Source organism: Onychostoma macrolepis, chromosome 19 (genome assembly GCF_012432095.1).
Source record: "Onychostoma macrolepis isolate SWU-2019 chromosome 19, ASM1243209v1, whole genome shotgun sequence".
Lineage (NCBI taxonomy): Eukaryota > Metazoa > Chordata > Actinopteri > Cypriniformes > Cyprinidae > Onychostoma > Onychostoma macrolepis.
Genome location: NC_081173.1, coordinates 1335237 through 1353951, shown reverse-complemented (window position 1 = coordinate 1353951; position 18715 = coordinate 1335237). Strand labels below are relative to the sequence as shown.

At 39.0% G+C, this 18715-nt stretch overlaps 1 protein-coding gene across 2 annotated transcripts in view; it reads right to left on the bottom strand.

Annotated features, from left to right (window-relative positions):
• LOC131525530 (NACHT, LRR and PYD domains-containing protein 12-like) overlaps positions 1-18474 on the bottom strand; it is a 36487-nt gene extending 18013 nt beyond the window's left edge. Inside the window, exons 1-8 of one of the 2 annotated variants that reach the window (XM_058753254.1) lie at positions 18302-18474; positions 18031-18101; positions 17084-17197; positions 12175-12264; positions 10157-11968; positions 9742-9915; positions 9034-9201; positions 8185-8358 (exon numbers count right to left, since the gene is read on the bottom strand). In XM_058753254.1, coding sequence (XP_058609237.1) covers positions 8185-8358; positions 9034-9201; positions 9742-9915; positions 10157-11968; positions 12175-12264; positions 17084-17197; positions 18031-18080 — 2582 coding nt within the window. In that variant the 5' untranslated portion in view covers positions 18081-18101; positions 18302-18474. Of the gene's footprint in view, positions 1-8184; positions 8359-9033; positions 9202-9741; positions 9916-10156; positions 11969-12174; positions 15777-17083; positions 17198-18030; positions 18102-18301 lie in introns of those variants that run through there. The other variant, XM_058753255.1, reaches the window with a different exon arrangement.
• Between the last annotated feature and the right edge of the window lie 241 nt (positions 18475-18715).

Below are 18715 nucleotides of genomic sequence, written 5' to 3'. Positions count from 1 at the left end.
GAAACCCCTTTTCCTGCAACAACGACGACAGAGGGGAATCCCTGTAACACAAAGGCAACGCAAGCAAGTACCTCCAGGTCTAACTGAACTGGCGCATTTAATATAAATTTTAGCCTCATTGAGAAACTCAATGCGAGGGTTAAGTACGTGATTGATGGTTGTTCGGGTCTGTGCAATAGCCCATATTGCTGTAAACTTGGGATTTCACATTTTCATTCTCTAAACTCCTCCTTTCTCTCTTTCTGCAACGTGTGAATGTGTGACTGCTTGTGTTCATGTGTTAGATTAGTTTATGTCTTAGGTTTATATAAATAAAGTCGTATTTATATTTAAAGAGAAGTATCTTGTGTTTTGTGCTTACAAGTTAATGTCTTAATCTGCCGATCTTGTTACTGTGCTTATTAATAGTGTTTTCACTATATTTTGGATTTTAATATCCAGTGCAGAATTAATGTTATACAGCTCGTTCAGTGAATCGCTGCCGACTCAGTGATCAGCCGCAAAACAGTGATTCTGTTCAAATTCCCTATAAAATCATAAATGATTCCCTTTGAGCTAAATTAAATTATATTTATGTATCAAACCCTACAGGGGTTAGACAGCACGTGTCAGGACCTACTCATTGTCGAAATCATACTCTAGATTTAATACTGTCACATGGAATTGATGTTAATGGTGTTGAAATTCTGCATCAGAGCGATGATATCTCAGATCTTTATCTACAGTAGTTTCATGTATATTCCATATAGCTAAAGCTGTAAATTCAACTCCTTGTTACAAATATGGTAGAACCATCACCTCTACCACAAAAGACTACTTTGTAAATAATCTCCTGACTTATCTCAATTCCTCAGCATATCCAATAGCTCAGAACACCTTGATGATGTAACGGAAACTATGGACTCTCTCTTTTCTAGCACTTTAGATATGGTTGCTCCTTTACGCTTAAGGAAGATAAAGGATAACAGTCCAACACCGTGGTATAATGAGCATACTATCGCCCTAAAGAGAGCACCCCAGAAAATGGAGCGCAGCTGGAGGAAAACAAAACTAGAGGTATTTCGTATTGCTTGGTGGGAAAATACTCTCTCCTACAGAAAAGCCTTAAAAACGGCTAGATCTGCTTATTTTACGTCTCTTTTAGAAGAAAACAAACACAACCCCAAGTATTTATTCAATACAGTGGCTAAATTAACAAAACAATATAACATCAGCAGGTGCAGACATTACCCAGCAGCACAGTAGTAATAACTTTATGAATTACTTTACTTCCAAGATCGAAACTATTAGAGATAAAATTGTAACCATGCAGCCGTCAGCCACAGTATCGCATCAGATAGTGTGCTATAGATCCCCTGAGGAACAATAACACAGACCGATCTCAAATCTCCCTTTTCTGTCAAAGATACTAGAAAAGATGCTATATGTGAGGATTTCCAGTCAGGTTTTAGACTTTATCATCTGATCGTGGTTGTATCTCTCTATTAGTGCTACTTGATCTTAGCGCCACGTTTGACACTATCGACCACAACATTCTTTTGAGTCGACTAGAAAATGATGTTGGTTTTAGAGGAAGTTCACTGGCATGGTTCAAATCGTACTTATCTGACCGCCATCAATCAAAAGTGCAGTATGGAGTACCCCAAGGCTAAGTAGAAGGACCATTACTTTTCACGCTCTCAAATATTGTTCACAAATCTGTCTAAATCTGTGTTAGTGAGCACTTCTCCTTTGCCAAGATACTCCATCCACCTCACAGGTGTGGCATATCAAGATACTGATTAGACAGCATGATTATTGCACAAGTGTGCCTTAGGCTGGCCACAATAAAAGGCCACTCTAAAATGTGCAATTTTACTATATTGAGGGGGGGGGGTTCCGAAAACCAGTCAGTGTCTGGTGTGACCACCATTTGCCTCACGCAGTGCAACACATCTCCTTCGCATAGAGTTGATCAGGTTGCTGATTGTGGCCTGTGGAATGTTGGTCCACTCCTCTTCAATGGCTGTGCGGTTGCTGGATATTGGCAGGAACTGGAACACGCTGTCGATACGCCGATCCAGAGCATCCCAAACATGCTCAATGGGTGACATGTCCGGTGAGTATGCTGGCCATGCAAGAACTGGGATGTTTTCAGCTTCCAGGAATTGTGTACAGATCCTTGCAACATGGGGCCGTGCATTATCATGCTGCAACATGAGGTGATGGTCGTGGATGAATGGCACAACAATGGGCCTCAGGATCTCATCACGGTATCGCTGTGAATTCAAAATGCCATCAATAAAATGCACCTGTGTTCGTTGTCCATAACATATGCCTGCCCATACCATAACCCCACCGCCACCATTGGCCACCGATCCACAACGTTGACATCAGCAAACCGCTCACCCACACGATGCCATACACGCTGTCTGCCATCTGTCCTGTACAGTGAAAACCGGGATTCATCCGTGAAGAGAACACCTCTCCAAAGTGCCAGACGCCATCGAATGTGAGCATTTGCCCACTCAAGTCGGTTACGACGACGAACTGCAGTCAGGTCGAGACCCCGATGAGGACGACAAGCATGCAGATGAGCTTCCCTGAGACAGTTTCTGACAATTTGTGCAGAAATTCTTTGGTTATACAAACCGATTGTTGCAGCAGCTGTCCGGGTGGCTGGTCTCAGACGATCATGGAGGTGAAGATGCTGGATGTGGAGGTCCTGGGCTGGTGTGGTTTCACGTGGTCTGCGATTGTGAGGCTGGTTGGATGTACTGCAAAATTCTCTGAAACGCCTTTGGAGACGGCTTATGGAGAAGTGCTCACTAACACAGATTTAGACAGATTTGTGAACAATATTTGAGAGAAATAGGCCTTTTGTGTACATAGAAAAAGTCTTAGATCTTTGAGTTCAACTCATGAAAAATGGGGGCAAAAACAAAAGTGTTGCGTTTATAATTTTGTTCAGTGTATATTATTTATTATTATTATATTATTTTTTAATAACCCTGTTTAGAAAAGGGGTTTCATAAAGTATGTATTGATCTTAATTGTATTGGTTTTAATTGGCTGTAAAAGTTTTATATGTAAATATTACATGACACACTGAACCTTTAACAATGCATTGGCGCAAAAATGCACACCTTTCAGACCAGTTTCACATGAAACATGACTTCTCGACTGCCACAAATAGCCTACTGCCAAAACAAAATACTGATTTTGTGCACTTTATGTAGCCTACCGATATTTTAAATTGGCCTTTGAACTTGCACGGCAAAGAAAAAGCCTTACCTTGCCAAAACACTGACAGAACCCATTGATCTAATGGCATTGTTGAGCTCTTCAAATCCAAATGCAAACTTTGCATGCAACAATCAGAGGCAGCAATTAACAGCGCTCTGATCCAATGGCATACAGGCATCGTCAGAATGACAGTCCTCTAGCCCAATGATGTTGGGGGATCCAGTGGGGGCGGCAATCATATTTCAGTGTCCGTGCCACTCTTGATCACAACCCTGTTAAAATGTAGCGGCAGTACGTGCACTCAGTGGCGCCCCTCCAGCTGGTGGCGCTCTAGGCGACCGCCTAGTTTGCCTATGCCTAGAAACGGTACTGCATTTGATAATACCTAGAATATCAAAATCGACTGCGGGCGGCAGATCCTTTTCCTATTTAGCGCCCAAACTCTCGAACAATCTACCTAACACTGTTTGGGATGCAGACACACTCTGTCAGTTCAAATCTAGATTAAAGACCCATCTCTTTAACCTGGTTTACACATAATACACTATCGCACTCCTATAATTCAGTCCGTATCCAGTCCAGATGATGGATCAGCACCTAGAGATGACCTCTACAGCCTTGAATGTCAGCAGAGACCATGACAACTAGATGTGCCCCAGAGAAAGATCCCCAGTGAAGACCTCGTTACCTAGATGGCCATCGGCACAAGACCACAGGAAACAGATTAGTCCTTTGCACAATCTGACTCTGCTGCAGCCTAGATTTAAACTGCTGATTTTGTCTGGCCAGAGGAGAACAACACACTATTTCGACACACTATTTTCCCATCTAAATACTGTAAAGCTGCTTTGACACAATTTGCATTATAAAAAGTGCTATACAAATAATGGTGACTTGACTTGACTTGCAGTGATGAAGGTAATAATCTCGTCATCTCCAAAGTAGTGGATGTGCCTAATGCACATTTCAAATAGATTACATAATCTGAAAATATTTGTTTTCCATTGGTTCATGCACATAAAAGTGGACATTTAGCTTTCCATAGATATATTTTCATGTCTGTGAAGCAAGTATACAGGGAGATTCGGTTCTTTTTTTCCGGACACTCTCAAGTTCACAGAGACCAAGACGGCATAGCGCACCCTGTTTGCTTTCATTATTTTACAAAAGCATAATGTTTTGTCGTTATTGTGAGTGCACACAAATAAAAGTAGAGTTTTTGAAGATCTGAAAGATTTATAACTTTTGTCTGTATGACCAAACATTACAGTATATTTTTAGTGCAAGTGATCACATCGGTGCATCCATGTTATCTGTCATGGAGTGAGCACGCTACTATTCAGCTTCCACACTCCACACAAACACTTGAATATCGCGTATTCCTCTAGGTTAACATTAGAGCGAGAGGTTGCAACTACTTACACATTTCAGATGATAAGCCATATTTGAGTTGGATTAATGATAAGCACGTTTAGGTGTGCCTGATGTACTGTATATCACCACTTAGACCAACTGTTAACAGTCTGTCTGTAACAGACTGTATGCTGCACCATGCGACTGTTTTAATTTTTATATTTTTTCTGCAGCTAATAAAATCTTGGTCATCTAAGCCTCTTCTCATTGACTAGTCTACTATTAGGGGCAATCCAAATTTAATCATTTTCTTTTAATATATATTATGAACAGAACTTCTGTGATATTTTAAAGCATATTGAAATACTTTCAGTAAGTTTCCTCAGGGAGTGAAGGTGAAGCGGGGTTTCTAATATCAGGGTCAGTATCACTGTAGGGTGCCTTGTGGTGTCCTGTACATAAATAACTCATTTGCCATGATAACTTAACATAAAAATGACTATGAAAGGGTACGTTATATTCTAGATTTTCTTTAGTTTGTGTAAGAGGATGCGTGTCATTTTGCTATGTCCCATGCACTGCTCATTACATTTTAATGATAGTAGAATAGTCAAATCATAAAATTAAAAAAAAATTATTTCTCCTATTAATATTTTGAATAAGATTAAATAAGAGATTACTCAATTTGAGTGTACTGGTCATTTGGTAATAAAAACTATATTTTTACTTAATAAAAAGAAGAGTTTGTCCATGTCCTTTGAATGGTATCTTCAAAATATGTAAGTTTAAATATACCAAATTCTAGGGGGTATATCAATGTGATTGAGGATGGAACTACACTGAACAAAATTATAAACGCAACACTTTTGTTTTTGCCCCATTTTCATGAGCTGAACTCAAAGATCTAAGACTTTTCTATGTACACAAAAGGCCTATTTCTCTCAAATATTGTTCACAAATCTGTCTAAATCTGTGTTAGTGAGCACTTCTCCTTTGCCAAGATACTCCATCCACCTCACAGGTGTGGCATATCAAGATACTGATTAGACAGCATGATTATTGCACAGGTGTGCCTTAGGCTGGCCACAATAAAAGGCCACTCTAAAATGTGCAATTTTACTATATTGAGGGGGTTCCGAAAACCAGTCAGTGTCTGGTGTGACCACCATTTGCCTCACGCAGTGCAACACATCTCCTTCGCATAGAGTTGATCAGGTTGCTGATTGTGGCCTGTGGAATGTTGGTCCACTCCTCTTCAATGGCTGTGCGAAGTTGCTGGATATTGGCAGGAACTGGAACACGCTGCCGTATACGCCGATCCAGAGCATCCCAAACATGCTCAATGGGTGACATGTCCGGTGAGTATGCTGGCCATGCAAGAACTGGGATGTTTTCAGCTTCCAGGAATTGTGTACAGATCCTTGCAACATGGGGCCGTGCATTATCATGCTGCAACATGAGGTGATGGTCGTGGATGAATGGCACAACAATGGGCCTCAGGATCTCATCACGGTATCGCTGTGAATTCAAAATGCCATCAATAAAATGCACCTGTGTTCGTTGTCCATAACATATGCCTGCCCATACCATAACCCCACCGCCACCATTGGCCACTCGATCCACAACGTTGACATCAGCAAACCGCTCACCCACACGATGCCATACACGCTGTCTGCCATCTGTCCTGTACAGTGAAAACCGGGATTCATCCGTGAAGAGAACACCTCTCCAAAGTGCCAGACGCCATCGAATGTGAGCATTTGCCCACTCAAGTCGGTTACGACGACGAACTGCAGTCAGGTCGAGACCCCGATGAGGACGACAAGCATGCAGATGAGCTTCCCTGAGACAGTTTCTGACAATTTGTGCAGAAATTCTTTGGTTATACAAACCGATTGTTGCAGCAGCTGTCCGGGTGGCTGGTCTCAGACGATCATGGAGGTGAAGATGCTGGATGTGGAGGTCCTGGGCTGGTGTGGTTTCACGTGGTCTGCGATTGTGAGGCTGGTTGGATGTACTGCAAAATTCTCTGAAACGCCTTTGGAGACGGCTTATGGTAGAGAAATTAACATTCAATTCACGGGCAACAGCTCTGGTGGACATTCCTGCAGTTAGCATGCCAATTGCACGCTCCCTCAAAACTTGCAACATCTGTGGCATTGTGCTATGTGATAAAACTGCACATTTTAGAGTGGCCTTTTATTGTGGCCAGCCTAAGGCACACCTGTGCAATAATCATGCTGTCTAATCGGCATCTTGATATGCCACACCTGTGAGATGGATGGATTATCTCAGCAAAGGAGAAGTGCTCACTAACACAGATTTAGACAGATTTGTGAACAATATTTGAGAGAAATAGGCCTTTTGTGTACATAGAAAAAGTCTTAGATCTATGAGTTCAACTCATGAAAAATGGGGGCAAAAACAAAAGTGTTGCGTTTATAATTTTGTTCAGTGTATATTATTTATTATTATTATATTATTTTTGTAATAACCCTGTTTAGAAAAGGGGGTTTCACTTTATCTTGATGGTCCCTTTAACACATTCTATTGACTATTAGTAATGTTGCACCTACATTTGTACTAACTCTCATTAGAGTGTTAGTAGTGTATTAGTTGACTGTTAGGGTTAGGGTTAGATTAAGTTGACACGTTCTTGCAAAGTTACATATAGTCAGTAGAATATCTGTTGTGAGACCAACACAATAAGGAGTTAGTAGATATGAAGCAGACAGTCTATTAATACTCTTATGAGAGTTTGTTGACATGTAGTTGCAACATTACTTAGTGTGAACAGAATGTTCAAAAGGGATTATCAAAATAAAGTGTTATCGAAAAGGGACATCATACCTTCCAGAAAATATAATTTGCATCTTAATTTTGCAATGAAAACGTATTTAACAGTAATATATATGTCCATGACAAGGTGGACGTATCTTATGGTTTATGCTTTGAATAATGGCCCATAATTATCTAAACAAAAATGTGTGGGAGTTCAGCAAATATGTTTGTATAGTACTTGAATGTCTACTATTTATGATATGACATAAAGCGAATGGAAAATTAAAAAGGCACTCTATGGTGATATTGACCCATCAGTGAGTGAGGAGTGGAGTGTGGAGCGGGAAATGGTGAGCTGGAGCGGAGTAATTACTGAAAGCTTAGAGTGCGGAGGGGAAATTGTTGCTGCTCCACTCAGCACAAATACTCTGTTTCCAACACACTTAATTCATCTTAAAATGTAGCATGAGTCGAATTCTGAAAGCGGATGATCAAACCGATCGATCAGATCCAACTGTGCAAGTGTGACTTGAGCAGTACGTTTCACAGTGGTAAGTAGTCTTTGTGTATAGCCTGTGTTGTACTCTCCCACTCTTATTCCTAATTTCTTCCATTTTCAGAAGGCCAAACAAAGCAATTTTGCTTTCGCATTGAAACACAGCATCTCTGCAACATGAAGCCTAATCTGTTCTCTTTGCGTATGCCTTTGGGTGTGTGTTATGCTAATATACCACATAGAGACAGTTAATGAGAGGAATAATTTGATTGTATTAAGTTTTTAATGGTATTAGTGTTTTGTTAATTATTTTATAGAAAATCACTTACCTCAGTATCTCCAACTGACAGTTTGGACTCTTCAATCCATCAGAAAGAAACTTTACTCCTGAATCTTGCAGATCATTGTTACTCAGGTCCAGCTCTCTCAGGACAGAGTTTGGGGATTGCAAAACTGAAGACAAACTTTTGCAACAATGATCAGTGAGATAACAGCTATGTAGCCTGTGTAGGGAACAAAACAAACAGATATATAATGTGTTTATCAGGCAGGGTTTATAGTGTCTGTACCACTTGGAAACTTTGAAAAACCTATGTAGGGATGAGAGAGATTTATGTCCCTCCACTGATAATAAATACAACTACCACTTTGATGCTTCAAAAAGTTCTTAAAATTAATCCATATGAATCCAAATTTATTGAAGAAACACAATCTTTAATTTAGACTTTTATTCATATATTCATATTTATTCATATACTCAATGCACACATCAGATATTGTAAATGGAAGCTAGATGGAAGCAGTGTTGGCCACACTGTGAGTTCCTTCTGATGCCAGCAGCCAATCACAGCACTGGAATGGAGAAGCACCACATTGAAATTTCCTCCTCATCTGCCATAGCATAGTTGGCTGCCATAGCATAGTCATGCACACATTCAGAAAGACAAATGTACCAGTTTATAATGTTTACTTTGGTATGTCCAGTGTAAAAACACCTAAACTCAGTTCTAGCAAAAAATGTACCTGGTGCAGATACGTTGGATGGGTTTATTATAAGCAAGATGCTCATGATCGCAATCCTACAATCCTGTCAGAACTGCCACAACTCTAAAGTCTTGAAATGTGAATATTTTTTGTGAGTATCAAACTGTGTGTGATTCTCAGAGAGATTAACTTACTTCAGTGTTTCCAGTTTACAATGAGAACAACCAGCAGAGAGCAGATTCACTCCTGAATCTCCTAGTTTATTCCATGACAGATCCAGTTCTCTCAGGTGTGAGGGGTTTGATCTCAGCGCTGTAGCCAGAGCTGCACAACCTTCATCTGTGACACCACAATCATTCAACCTGCAGAAAATAATGACACCCTTTATTCTTGCATTTTAAGATATACAACTCAAATAAGCCATAGCTTTACAATAAAAAGATGGCACATTTAACAGGTCCAGTCTAAGGTTCTCAAATTGCATTTTAGACTGGACCCACAGCCATGGCAAGAATTGTTGACACCCTTGGTAACTATGATCAAAGATGGCTGTAAAAATAAATCTGCAATGTTTATCCTTTTGATCATTCATTAATTTTTTTTTTGCAAAAATATAACCTTTAAAAATAATTATTTTAATGAATTATCTTAACCCATATATACGAATTCAACCAAATCTGTCCCTAACCTTATTCATATGCCACCTTAATTTTGCAATACATCATGAACACAATAAGAACATTGTACTTAATATTTTTAAGTACCGCTAAATCACCTAACGTTCAGTAGAATTAATGAGCTATATGCAATAAAAGGGCATCTTATATTAATATAGAAGTCATTAATTCCAGTAGGAGGTGAATGAGAATGTTTATACAATTTTTATGTTTATACAATCTTACCACAATGTTACCAGTTTACAGTGAAAATCTTTGAGTCCAGAAGAGAGCAGCTTCACTCCGGTGTCTCCTATGTTATTCTGAATCAGATCTAGTTCTCTCAGGTTTGAGGGATTTGATCTCAGACATGAAGCCAGAGCAGCACAACCTTCATCCGTGACACAGCAGTAGTTCATACTGTACAGAAAAGGCAGTAAAACACACAGAAAAACATCATTAGAGAACAGACAGTACAAAGCTAGGCTATTTTCTGTCAATTTTGATCCCCCTCACATTCAAACCTTCATCTTACACACTGATATCCAGCCCTCACACAGATCACATAAAAACCTCCTTAGCTGCTTGAGTGTATCTCTCTCTCTCTCTCTCACACACACACACACACACACACATGAAACATGTTGTAAGTTTTACTTACTGAACTGATCTGGATTCTTTAACCACAGGCAACAGGTTCTGAAGAACTTCATCTGCTGTATTTTGTGCTCCAATAAACTGTTTTAGATCAAAAACATCTATCTTCTGTTCTGATGTCAGCAACACATAAACCAGAGCTGACCACTGTGAAGAGGAGAGTTTGGTTTCACCTATTTGTCCAGATTTCAGATAATCTTGGATCTCCTGTATCAGTGAATGATCACCCAGTTCACTCAGACAGTGGAACAGATTCATGGATCTCTCTGGAGAGCGAATGTCCCTGATCTTCAGCTTTAAGTACTGAACTGTTTCCTCTTTGTTGTAGGAGCAGCATCTTGTCTGTGTCGGTAGTTTTTGCAAGAGAGTCTGATTGGACTCCACAGAGAGACCCAGAAGGAAACGCAGGAAAAGGTCCAGATGTCCATTCTTGCTCTGTAAAGCATCATCTGCAGCTTTTTGATGTAACTTACTGATACGATAAGATAAGATAAGATAAAATACTGAACTCATCCGTTTTAAAATTTTGGAGAACAGACTATGTTTGGTTTGGTCAAACACATTGATGTTGTTGTTGGTAAAAGAGAGATGTGCATACAGAGCTGCAAGATGTTCCTGAATGCTCAGATGAACAAAGCAGAAGACTTTCCCCTGATACAAGCCAAACTCCTCTCTGAAGATCTGAGTGCACAATCCTGAGTACACTGACGCTTCTGTCACATCAATGCCACACTCTCTCAGGTCTTCCTCATAGAAGATCAGGTTTCCTTTCACAAGCTGCTGATAAGCCAGTTTTCCCAGTTTGAGAATCATGTCTTCATCTTTCAGTTTCTTCTCATAGTCCTTCTCATGTTTGATGTTGGTCTGAAGGATCAGGAAGTGTGTGTACATTTGAGTGAGAGACTTGGGAATCTCTCCACTCTCTACTCGACTCAACATCTTCTCTAGAACAGCGGCTGAGATCCAGCAGAACACTGGGATGTGGCACATGATGTAGAGGCTCCTTGATGACTTCAGGTGTGAGATGACTGTATTGGCCAGATTCTGATCTCTGATTCTCTTGCTGAAGTATTCCTCCTTCTGTGGCTCATTGAAGCCTCGTACCTCTGTCACTCGATGGACACAGTCAGAGGGGATGAGATCAGCTGCTGCTGGTCTGGAGGTGATCCAGATGAGAGCAGAGGAAAGCAGATTCCCCACAATCAGGTTAATCAGCAGCACTTCCACTGAGGCTGATTCACTTACATCAAACAACCTCACATCGCCCTGAAAATCCAGAGACAGGCGACACTCGTCCAGACCATCAAAGATGAACAACACTTTATATTCATCACTGGATATTTCCATTTCTTTAGTTTCAGGGAAAAATACATGAAGAAGATCTGAAAGACTGAGTGTTTTGTCCTTCATCAAATTGATTTCTCTGAAAGGAAGTGGAAATATGAGCTGGATGTCCTGATTTTCTTTCCCTTCAGCCCAGTCCAGGATGAACTTCTGCACAGAGACTGTTTTTCCAATACCAGCGACTCCCTTTGTCAGCACAGTTCTGATGACTTTGTCTTGTCCAGGTAATGGTCTAAAAATGTCACTGCATTTGATGGCTGTGTCCTCTGTTGCTGCTCTCCTGGACTGTGTCTCAATCTGTCTCACCTCATGCTCATCACTGATCTCTCCACTCTCACTCTCTGTGATGTAGAGCTCTGTGTAGATCTCATTCAGGAGTGCTGGGTTTCCCTGTGTCGCCGTTCCCTCATACAGACACTCAAACTTCTTCCTCTGGTTTGATCTAAATGTGTTGAGGATTTCAGAGTCATGGCTGTAAAATTAAAATACCAGATTATTACACAAGTTTGGGAAGTAATTGTACAGAGCTATAAATAGCAAACTATATTTTTATTTCTTCTTCTTATTTTTTATTATTACACATGGTTTATGAAATATGTTTGATTATTAATCATGTGTTTTAGTGATGTGTGATGATTACAGCACCTAAGACAATTATAAAAACATCCAACATTTTACCTCAAACCAGGACACATGCTTTCATCATAATCCTGTGGTTGTTCCACAGACCGGTCATATGTCCTATCAGCAGGTGTTTTTTGGGCTGGTCTGGATAGTTGGTTTAACCGTAATCAGCATGAAAAGAATTAAGAGTCAGACATTCCGATATTGATGAATTGTATCATTAACTGAATAACATACCATCAGTTTGTGTGAATGTATTAACAATACATAAGGGCACAGTGGTAATCATTTAAGGACTTGAAATGCCTTGAAGTCCATCTGACATTTTTCTTTTAAAAGGAGCATTTTTATCAGGCTCCTACATTTATGTCCAGTAATTTCGCTTCAATGGCAATGAAAAGGTTATTAGTCAGCTATTGATATGCCATATTGATATGCCATATTTTCAAAAAATGTTACTTTAGTCCATTCATTTGTATTTAACAAATTTGATTGTCTTTTGCTGCAAAACCAGCAAGGTCCATGCTTGCTTTTTTGTCAAAAACCTTACATGCCTTTTACATGCTAACCACAAAATCCTGTTATTGCCACTATAACAATTTTCTTTAGCTTTATAACGAGCAGGATTGAGGTTGACAATGTTTCCTTTTGTCAGTGACTGAAACTACCAAAGGTTCATCCATTTCCTTTTCATATGACATTGCTAAAAAGAACATTATTTTGTTTATTTGGTGTAATGCAATGTGTTTATGCGGTTTAAGGTTCAAAATTTTCCACATACTGTTCATTATTGTTGCTCCTCTATGCCCTGCCTTACTGAAACACGCCAATTTTTACAAAGCTCATCGCTCTGAGAAGCGATGTGTGCTCTGATTGGCCAGCTATCCAGTGCGTTGTGATTGGCCGAATACCTCAAGTGTGAGATGGAAATGTTACGCCCCTTACCGTATTGTGATGTCGTGTCCCGGCGTGACGACACAAAAACAATAAAACCCATTATAAACAAGGCATTTGTTGCATCCAGTGGGGACATAATTACTGATTATAATGACTTTTATGTCGCCTCTGGCTTGCTCAGTTGGGGACACCTAATTTCTAGCGATTATCGCCAATTTGATTGCACAGATAATATTTAAACTGAGCTAGACAATGACATCTCTGAATTCAATAATGAAATGCCTTTAACTGAAAATTGAAAATTGAGTGTTTAATCTTATCATTATACATTACTGACACTCTATCCTCTAATTTGATACTGTTTAGTGCTTTGACACAATCTGTATTGTTAAAAGCGCTATATAAATTAACGTGACTTGACTTATACTGTATTTTTACGCACCGTGTTGCATCGCGCCGTGTAAACAATACCATGTCTGCATTTGTGATCGGAGAAACGACAAACAAGCACTACTCTACACAGCTCAAACCTCAAAATTTTCACGTCGCTGTCGACCAGCTTACGTCACTTCTTAGTACCCACTGCCGGTGCGAATGCAACCCTTTAAATGGTTTAAATCGTCCGAGTACTTTAGTACTGTACTTTTAGTTCTAGAACTAAAGCGGTGCGAAAGGGGCTATTGTGCTAGATCCTGGTTGCCACAACAAACTGCATAATTTGCAGCTGCGCACATTTCTGTGGTCCTCGATGTGCATGAACTGACAGAGACGTTTGATTATGAAATCATCAGCGAAGCCCCGTTGTTTCACATGAGGTAATGCTTTTTAATAAACTTATTTTAGTTAACGTTAGTTAATGCATTAACTAACATTAGAAATACATTTGTTATCGTGTTTGTTCATCTTTGTTAAGCGGCTCAGGCAAATGTTAACAGATACAACTTTTAATTTTAATAATGTCCTAAATTTTGAAATGAACATCAACATAACAAATTACTGTTAATGCATGCTTTAGAAGTATTGTGTAATGAACCTTGGTGCTGTATTTTTTGTTGGCAATTTGACATGCAGTTTTCATATGCTATACACTTGGCCCACCCACTTAAACATTTCTGGCTACGCTAGTGGTTTCCACTACAGCGTCAAATCTGTGCTCAACCCCACTGCTCTCAATCCCATAATGCACTGTGTGAGCGTTTAAGCTCAACTTCCATAGGAATTAATTGAAAACGCTCGCTCCGCTGCGCTCGCTATGTGCCAGTGGAAACGCACTGTAAGACGTGTGTTCGACTTGACACAGCGCTGCAGACCATTGCAGAATTTGTGACATCAAATTACAGTGAGAACTACAGAGAGCAGATGCTCCTGATGCTTTCGAATCGCTCTTGTGGTACTTTGATGTCATACACTGATCGTTCTGCAGCGCTGCTTGAAGTCGAAACACACCTAATAACTAGAGCGCATTAGCATCAGTGGTTCACGGCTCAATTGCAAGTTACTGTCATTACCGTTACTACAGCCTACAGTTTGCCAGCAAGCTATGCCTTCGTCACGTAAATGCATAATACCTGCATAATGCGATCATTTACAAAACAGTTTGGTCTCCTTATTAAATAAGCTGCTAGAGGAAGACAGTTGAGAGAGACAGCAGCTTTCCCGCGAGTGGGTGTGGTTTCAGCGCCGCCAGTGGACACGCCACAAGTGTTTGAGAGCAGAGAATACTGCTTATTTTTTCAAGATTTTGATACCTTATTTTATTTACTTGGCGTTTTTTTTTTTAGCATTGAAATTTGGCTGGGTTGTTAATAACACATTTTTCTGTGTTGTGACAAACTCATTTAATATTGACTTTACACAGACTTTAAGTCTTCAATTATAGATTGCAACTAAGAATTTGAACTCACTTTTTATTAAAGAGGACCTATTATGCCCCTTCTTGCAAGATGTAATATAAGTCTCAGGTGTCCCCAGAACGTGTCCGTGAAGTATCAGCTCAAAATATCCCACAGATTATTTATTATACCATGTTGTAACTGCCTCTTCTTGGGTGGGAGAAAAAAAATGGCTGATTTTCTTTGCGTGTATCTGTAAATGCAAGTGAGCTCCTGCTCACCGCCCCCTTACCAGGAGAGGGCTGTCTTATGCTGCCTTCACGTGCTATTGGAATTATCACAAATATGAGTTTCCTAGGTAATTTTGAGTTTACTGTAATTACGTGGTGGCGTGAATGCAGCATTAGGCATAAACCATACAGGAGAAGTGCACATATGAAATATAACTCTCAAAATGGATCATTAGAAACTGTTTGTGATCCAACATATCCAGAACATGTAAATACGGCATATATTTTGTGAATGTTTGCTGAACATTTTATTCTGAATGTGCTTGATTGCATGCTGCACGTCTAACATGGCTAAAGTTACACACTGTTGGAGAGACTCATTAAAGGAATAGCTCACCCAAAAATGAAAATTACTTCATGATTTACTTACCCTCAAGCCATCCTAGGTGTAAAACTTACATTTTAAAATTTATCCTGGCTCTTCCAAGCTTGATAATGGCAGTAAATGGAGGCCATTATTTTGAAGCTCCAAAAAGTGCATATATGTGTCATAAAACTAAATATCCTTATGTGAAACTTTATAAAGCAAAACATCCAGCTTCCGGTGTGATCGCCTCTCACAATACGTAACGCCTACTGATCTGTATAATGATCGGTGGTAATGCCTCTCGCAGGTCAAAAATAACAAGTCTGGTCTCTGTAAGAGACAATGGTAACATTAGCAAAGTGTTAACAAGCACATTCAGAAAAGCAATTTGCAAACATGAAATTGGATCATGATCAGTTGGTGATCCATCTTTGATAATTAACTTCCATACATATCCTGTGTTTGACCCTCGTTTGCAAAGCAGTATGATGTAAAATGACTTGCACATACTGTTATTTGAATTTGACTGTTTTCTTCTGGGACACATTCCCATCTTAAATAAAATTACACCACTGCATCCTTAGCGGCTCAAATGTTGGGAGTTTATGAAGACTCTTATACTTAATATCACAGCCATGAACAGATCAGTTATAATGTTTCTGTAGTTAAAACATTATATCACAAGCTCACGTATAGTCGGTCCTGAGTGCTGCTGTCCTGCAGAGTTTAGCTCCGACCCAACTCATCTTCTTTCACATAGATTTAGTAATCCTGAAGACATTCAGGTGTGTTTGATCAGGGCTGGAGCTAAACTAGACAGGACAGCTGAACTCCAGGACCAGTGTTATCTATCCTTGCACCAGCTTCTCTAGTAACAATATAACAATGGATGATTGCAGCTTCTCACTCAGGGCTGCACCTATGCTAACAGGGCAGATCCCCACCAATCATGGGCAGGGCTGCCCCTACAATGATGTCAACGTAGGAAGAGTTGGGTTTATGATTTATGGAGGTTATAAAAAAAGAAGTGGGTGAATTTTTATCATTATAGACTGATTATTTACACACACATCTGTGTTCAAACACCTTATAAAAGTTAATTTTGCATAACAGGTCCCCTTCAAAATCAGGATCATTGCAGTATTGTATATTTTAAAACTTCATATATACCTTAAAGTATAATAGTATGGACCTATTTTTATGGAAGTTTCATAAAAATGTGACCCTGGACCACAAAACCAGTCATATGATTTTTTAAGAGATTTATACATCATCTGAAAGCTGAAAAAATAAGCTTCCCATTAATATTTGTTTGGATCGGACAATATTTGGCCGAGATACAACTATTTGAAAATCTGGAATCTGAGGGAGCTTTTGTTCGCAGTTTTGCTGCATCCACTCACAAAAATAAAGTTTTGATATATTTATGGTAGGAAATTTACAAAATATATTCATGGAACATGATCTTTACTTGATATCCTAATGATTTTTGGCATAAAACAAAAATTGATAATTTTGACCCATACAGTGTATTGTTGGCTACTGCTACAAATATACCCGTGCAACTTATGACTGCTTTTGTGGTCCAGGGTCACATATACATTCTATAAAACATATTTATTATAGAAATTGCATACCTGAGACTAGGTTGTATGTTTCCACACTTAAATTGTTTTGGCTCATCCATTGACCAGTCACTCTTCATTGACGCAGAGCTGGGCTCTGGTTTTGATCTCTCCTGCAGGATTGAACTGTAAGAACAGACCAAGTGTAATGCTTTTAATTACTAGATCTATTCTGTATGATAAGATCTCATTAATTTTTCCTTAGAAGACTAGGAAAGACCATATGATCTGTTATAATTTAATTGTAGTATTAAAAGAACGGAAAAAATATAAACACAAAAATAGACAAAACGTTTTTCATCTTTTTTTCCATAATATAAACTATTATTTATTATTAATTTATGCCATGGTCTGTCTGAATACTCGATTCTGATTGGCTGGCAGGTGTTGATTAAATTCGTTGAACTGCACAGGTAGTTCCAGGTCAGTTTAATCACGTTCTATAATAATGCGCTTCCTATAAACATCGGTAACCATAGTCAAGACAAGTCAAGTCACCTTTATTTATATAGCGCTTTTAACAATACAGATTGTGTCAAAGCACTTAACAGTATCAAATTGGAGGATAGAGTGTCAGTAATGTATAATGATAAGATTAAACACTCAATTTTCAGTTAAAGGCATTTCATTATTGAATTCAGAGATGTCATTGTCTAGCTCAGTTTAGTTTAAATAGTATCTGTGCAATCAAATCGGGGACAGTAACATATAGTTACAGTTGAATGGTAATTACAGACGAAAATAACCGTCATTTTTATCGTTCCGGTCAAATATTGCAGCGCGAATATTATTAACATCTTTAATATGTGAATGCTGGCAAATAACCATGGCATAAACGGGATAATCAACGCTGCGCGTCGGGCGGTTCTTCGCCTCGTGCATTCAAATCGTTTAATGCACAGCTAGCCGTTGATTATCCCTTACATATTAATATTAATAAAAAGTGTTTTTGAACATACCTGCATCTTGGAGAAAACTCTTCATTTATTAATCTTTGCGAATTGTCCATGATGGAGCTGTATGGGTTTTACTGAACGGAAATGACATTTAGACACAAAACTAATCACATAATCAAATAAATCAAACGTTATCATTTATCTGAATGGATCCTGTGACTGTTAACTCAAGCTCAGCCATACATTTACACAGGTGCTTAGACTTCAGAATCACCATCACAAATAACACGAGAAACAAGAATGTTTATTTGCAGTTTCTCTTCCTTTCACTCACCTTGATCAAACTTTCACAAGATTAAGTTTTTCAAAACCCTCCAACTTTTCCATGAAGATACATGTAAATTCCTGCATAAACTTACATAATCGTCTTTATTAAACACTTCGAAAGTAGGATACATTTTACTTGCGTAACAAATCGTATTCTGCGTATTTAAAATGGTGGCAGATGAACACTGTGTACTTTCACTTTCTCTTTTGCTGAGTTGAGTTTAGACAAAATGAATGGCATGGACCATCCTCTTCACCAGAGGCGTCATTTCCATTCAAAGTAAGATTTTTGAGCCAAGTGGATTTTGAATGCAGCTTCCAAAAGACAAAAGACAAAAAAAAAAAATAAATAAATAAAAATAGCCGATTAATATTTTCTATATTTAATACAATCACACCAGCGTGATTAAATCGTTCAGAG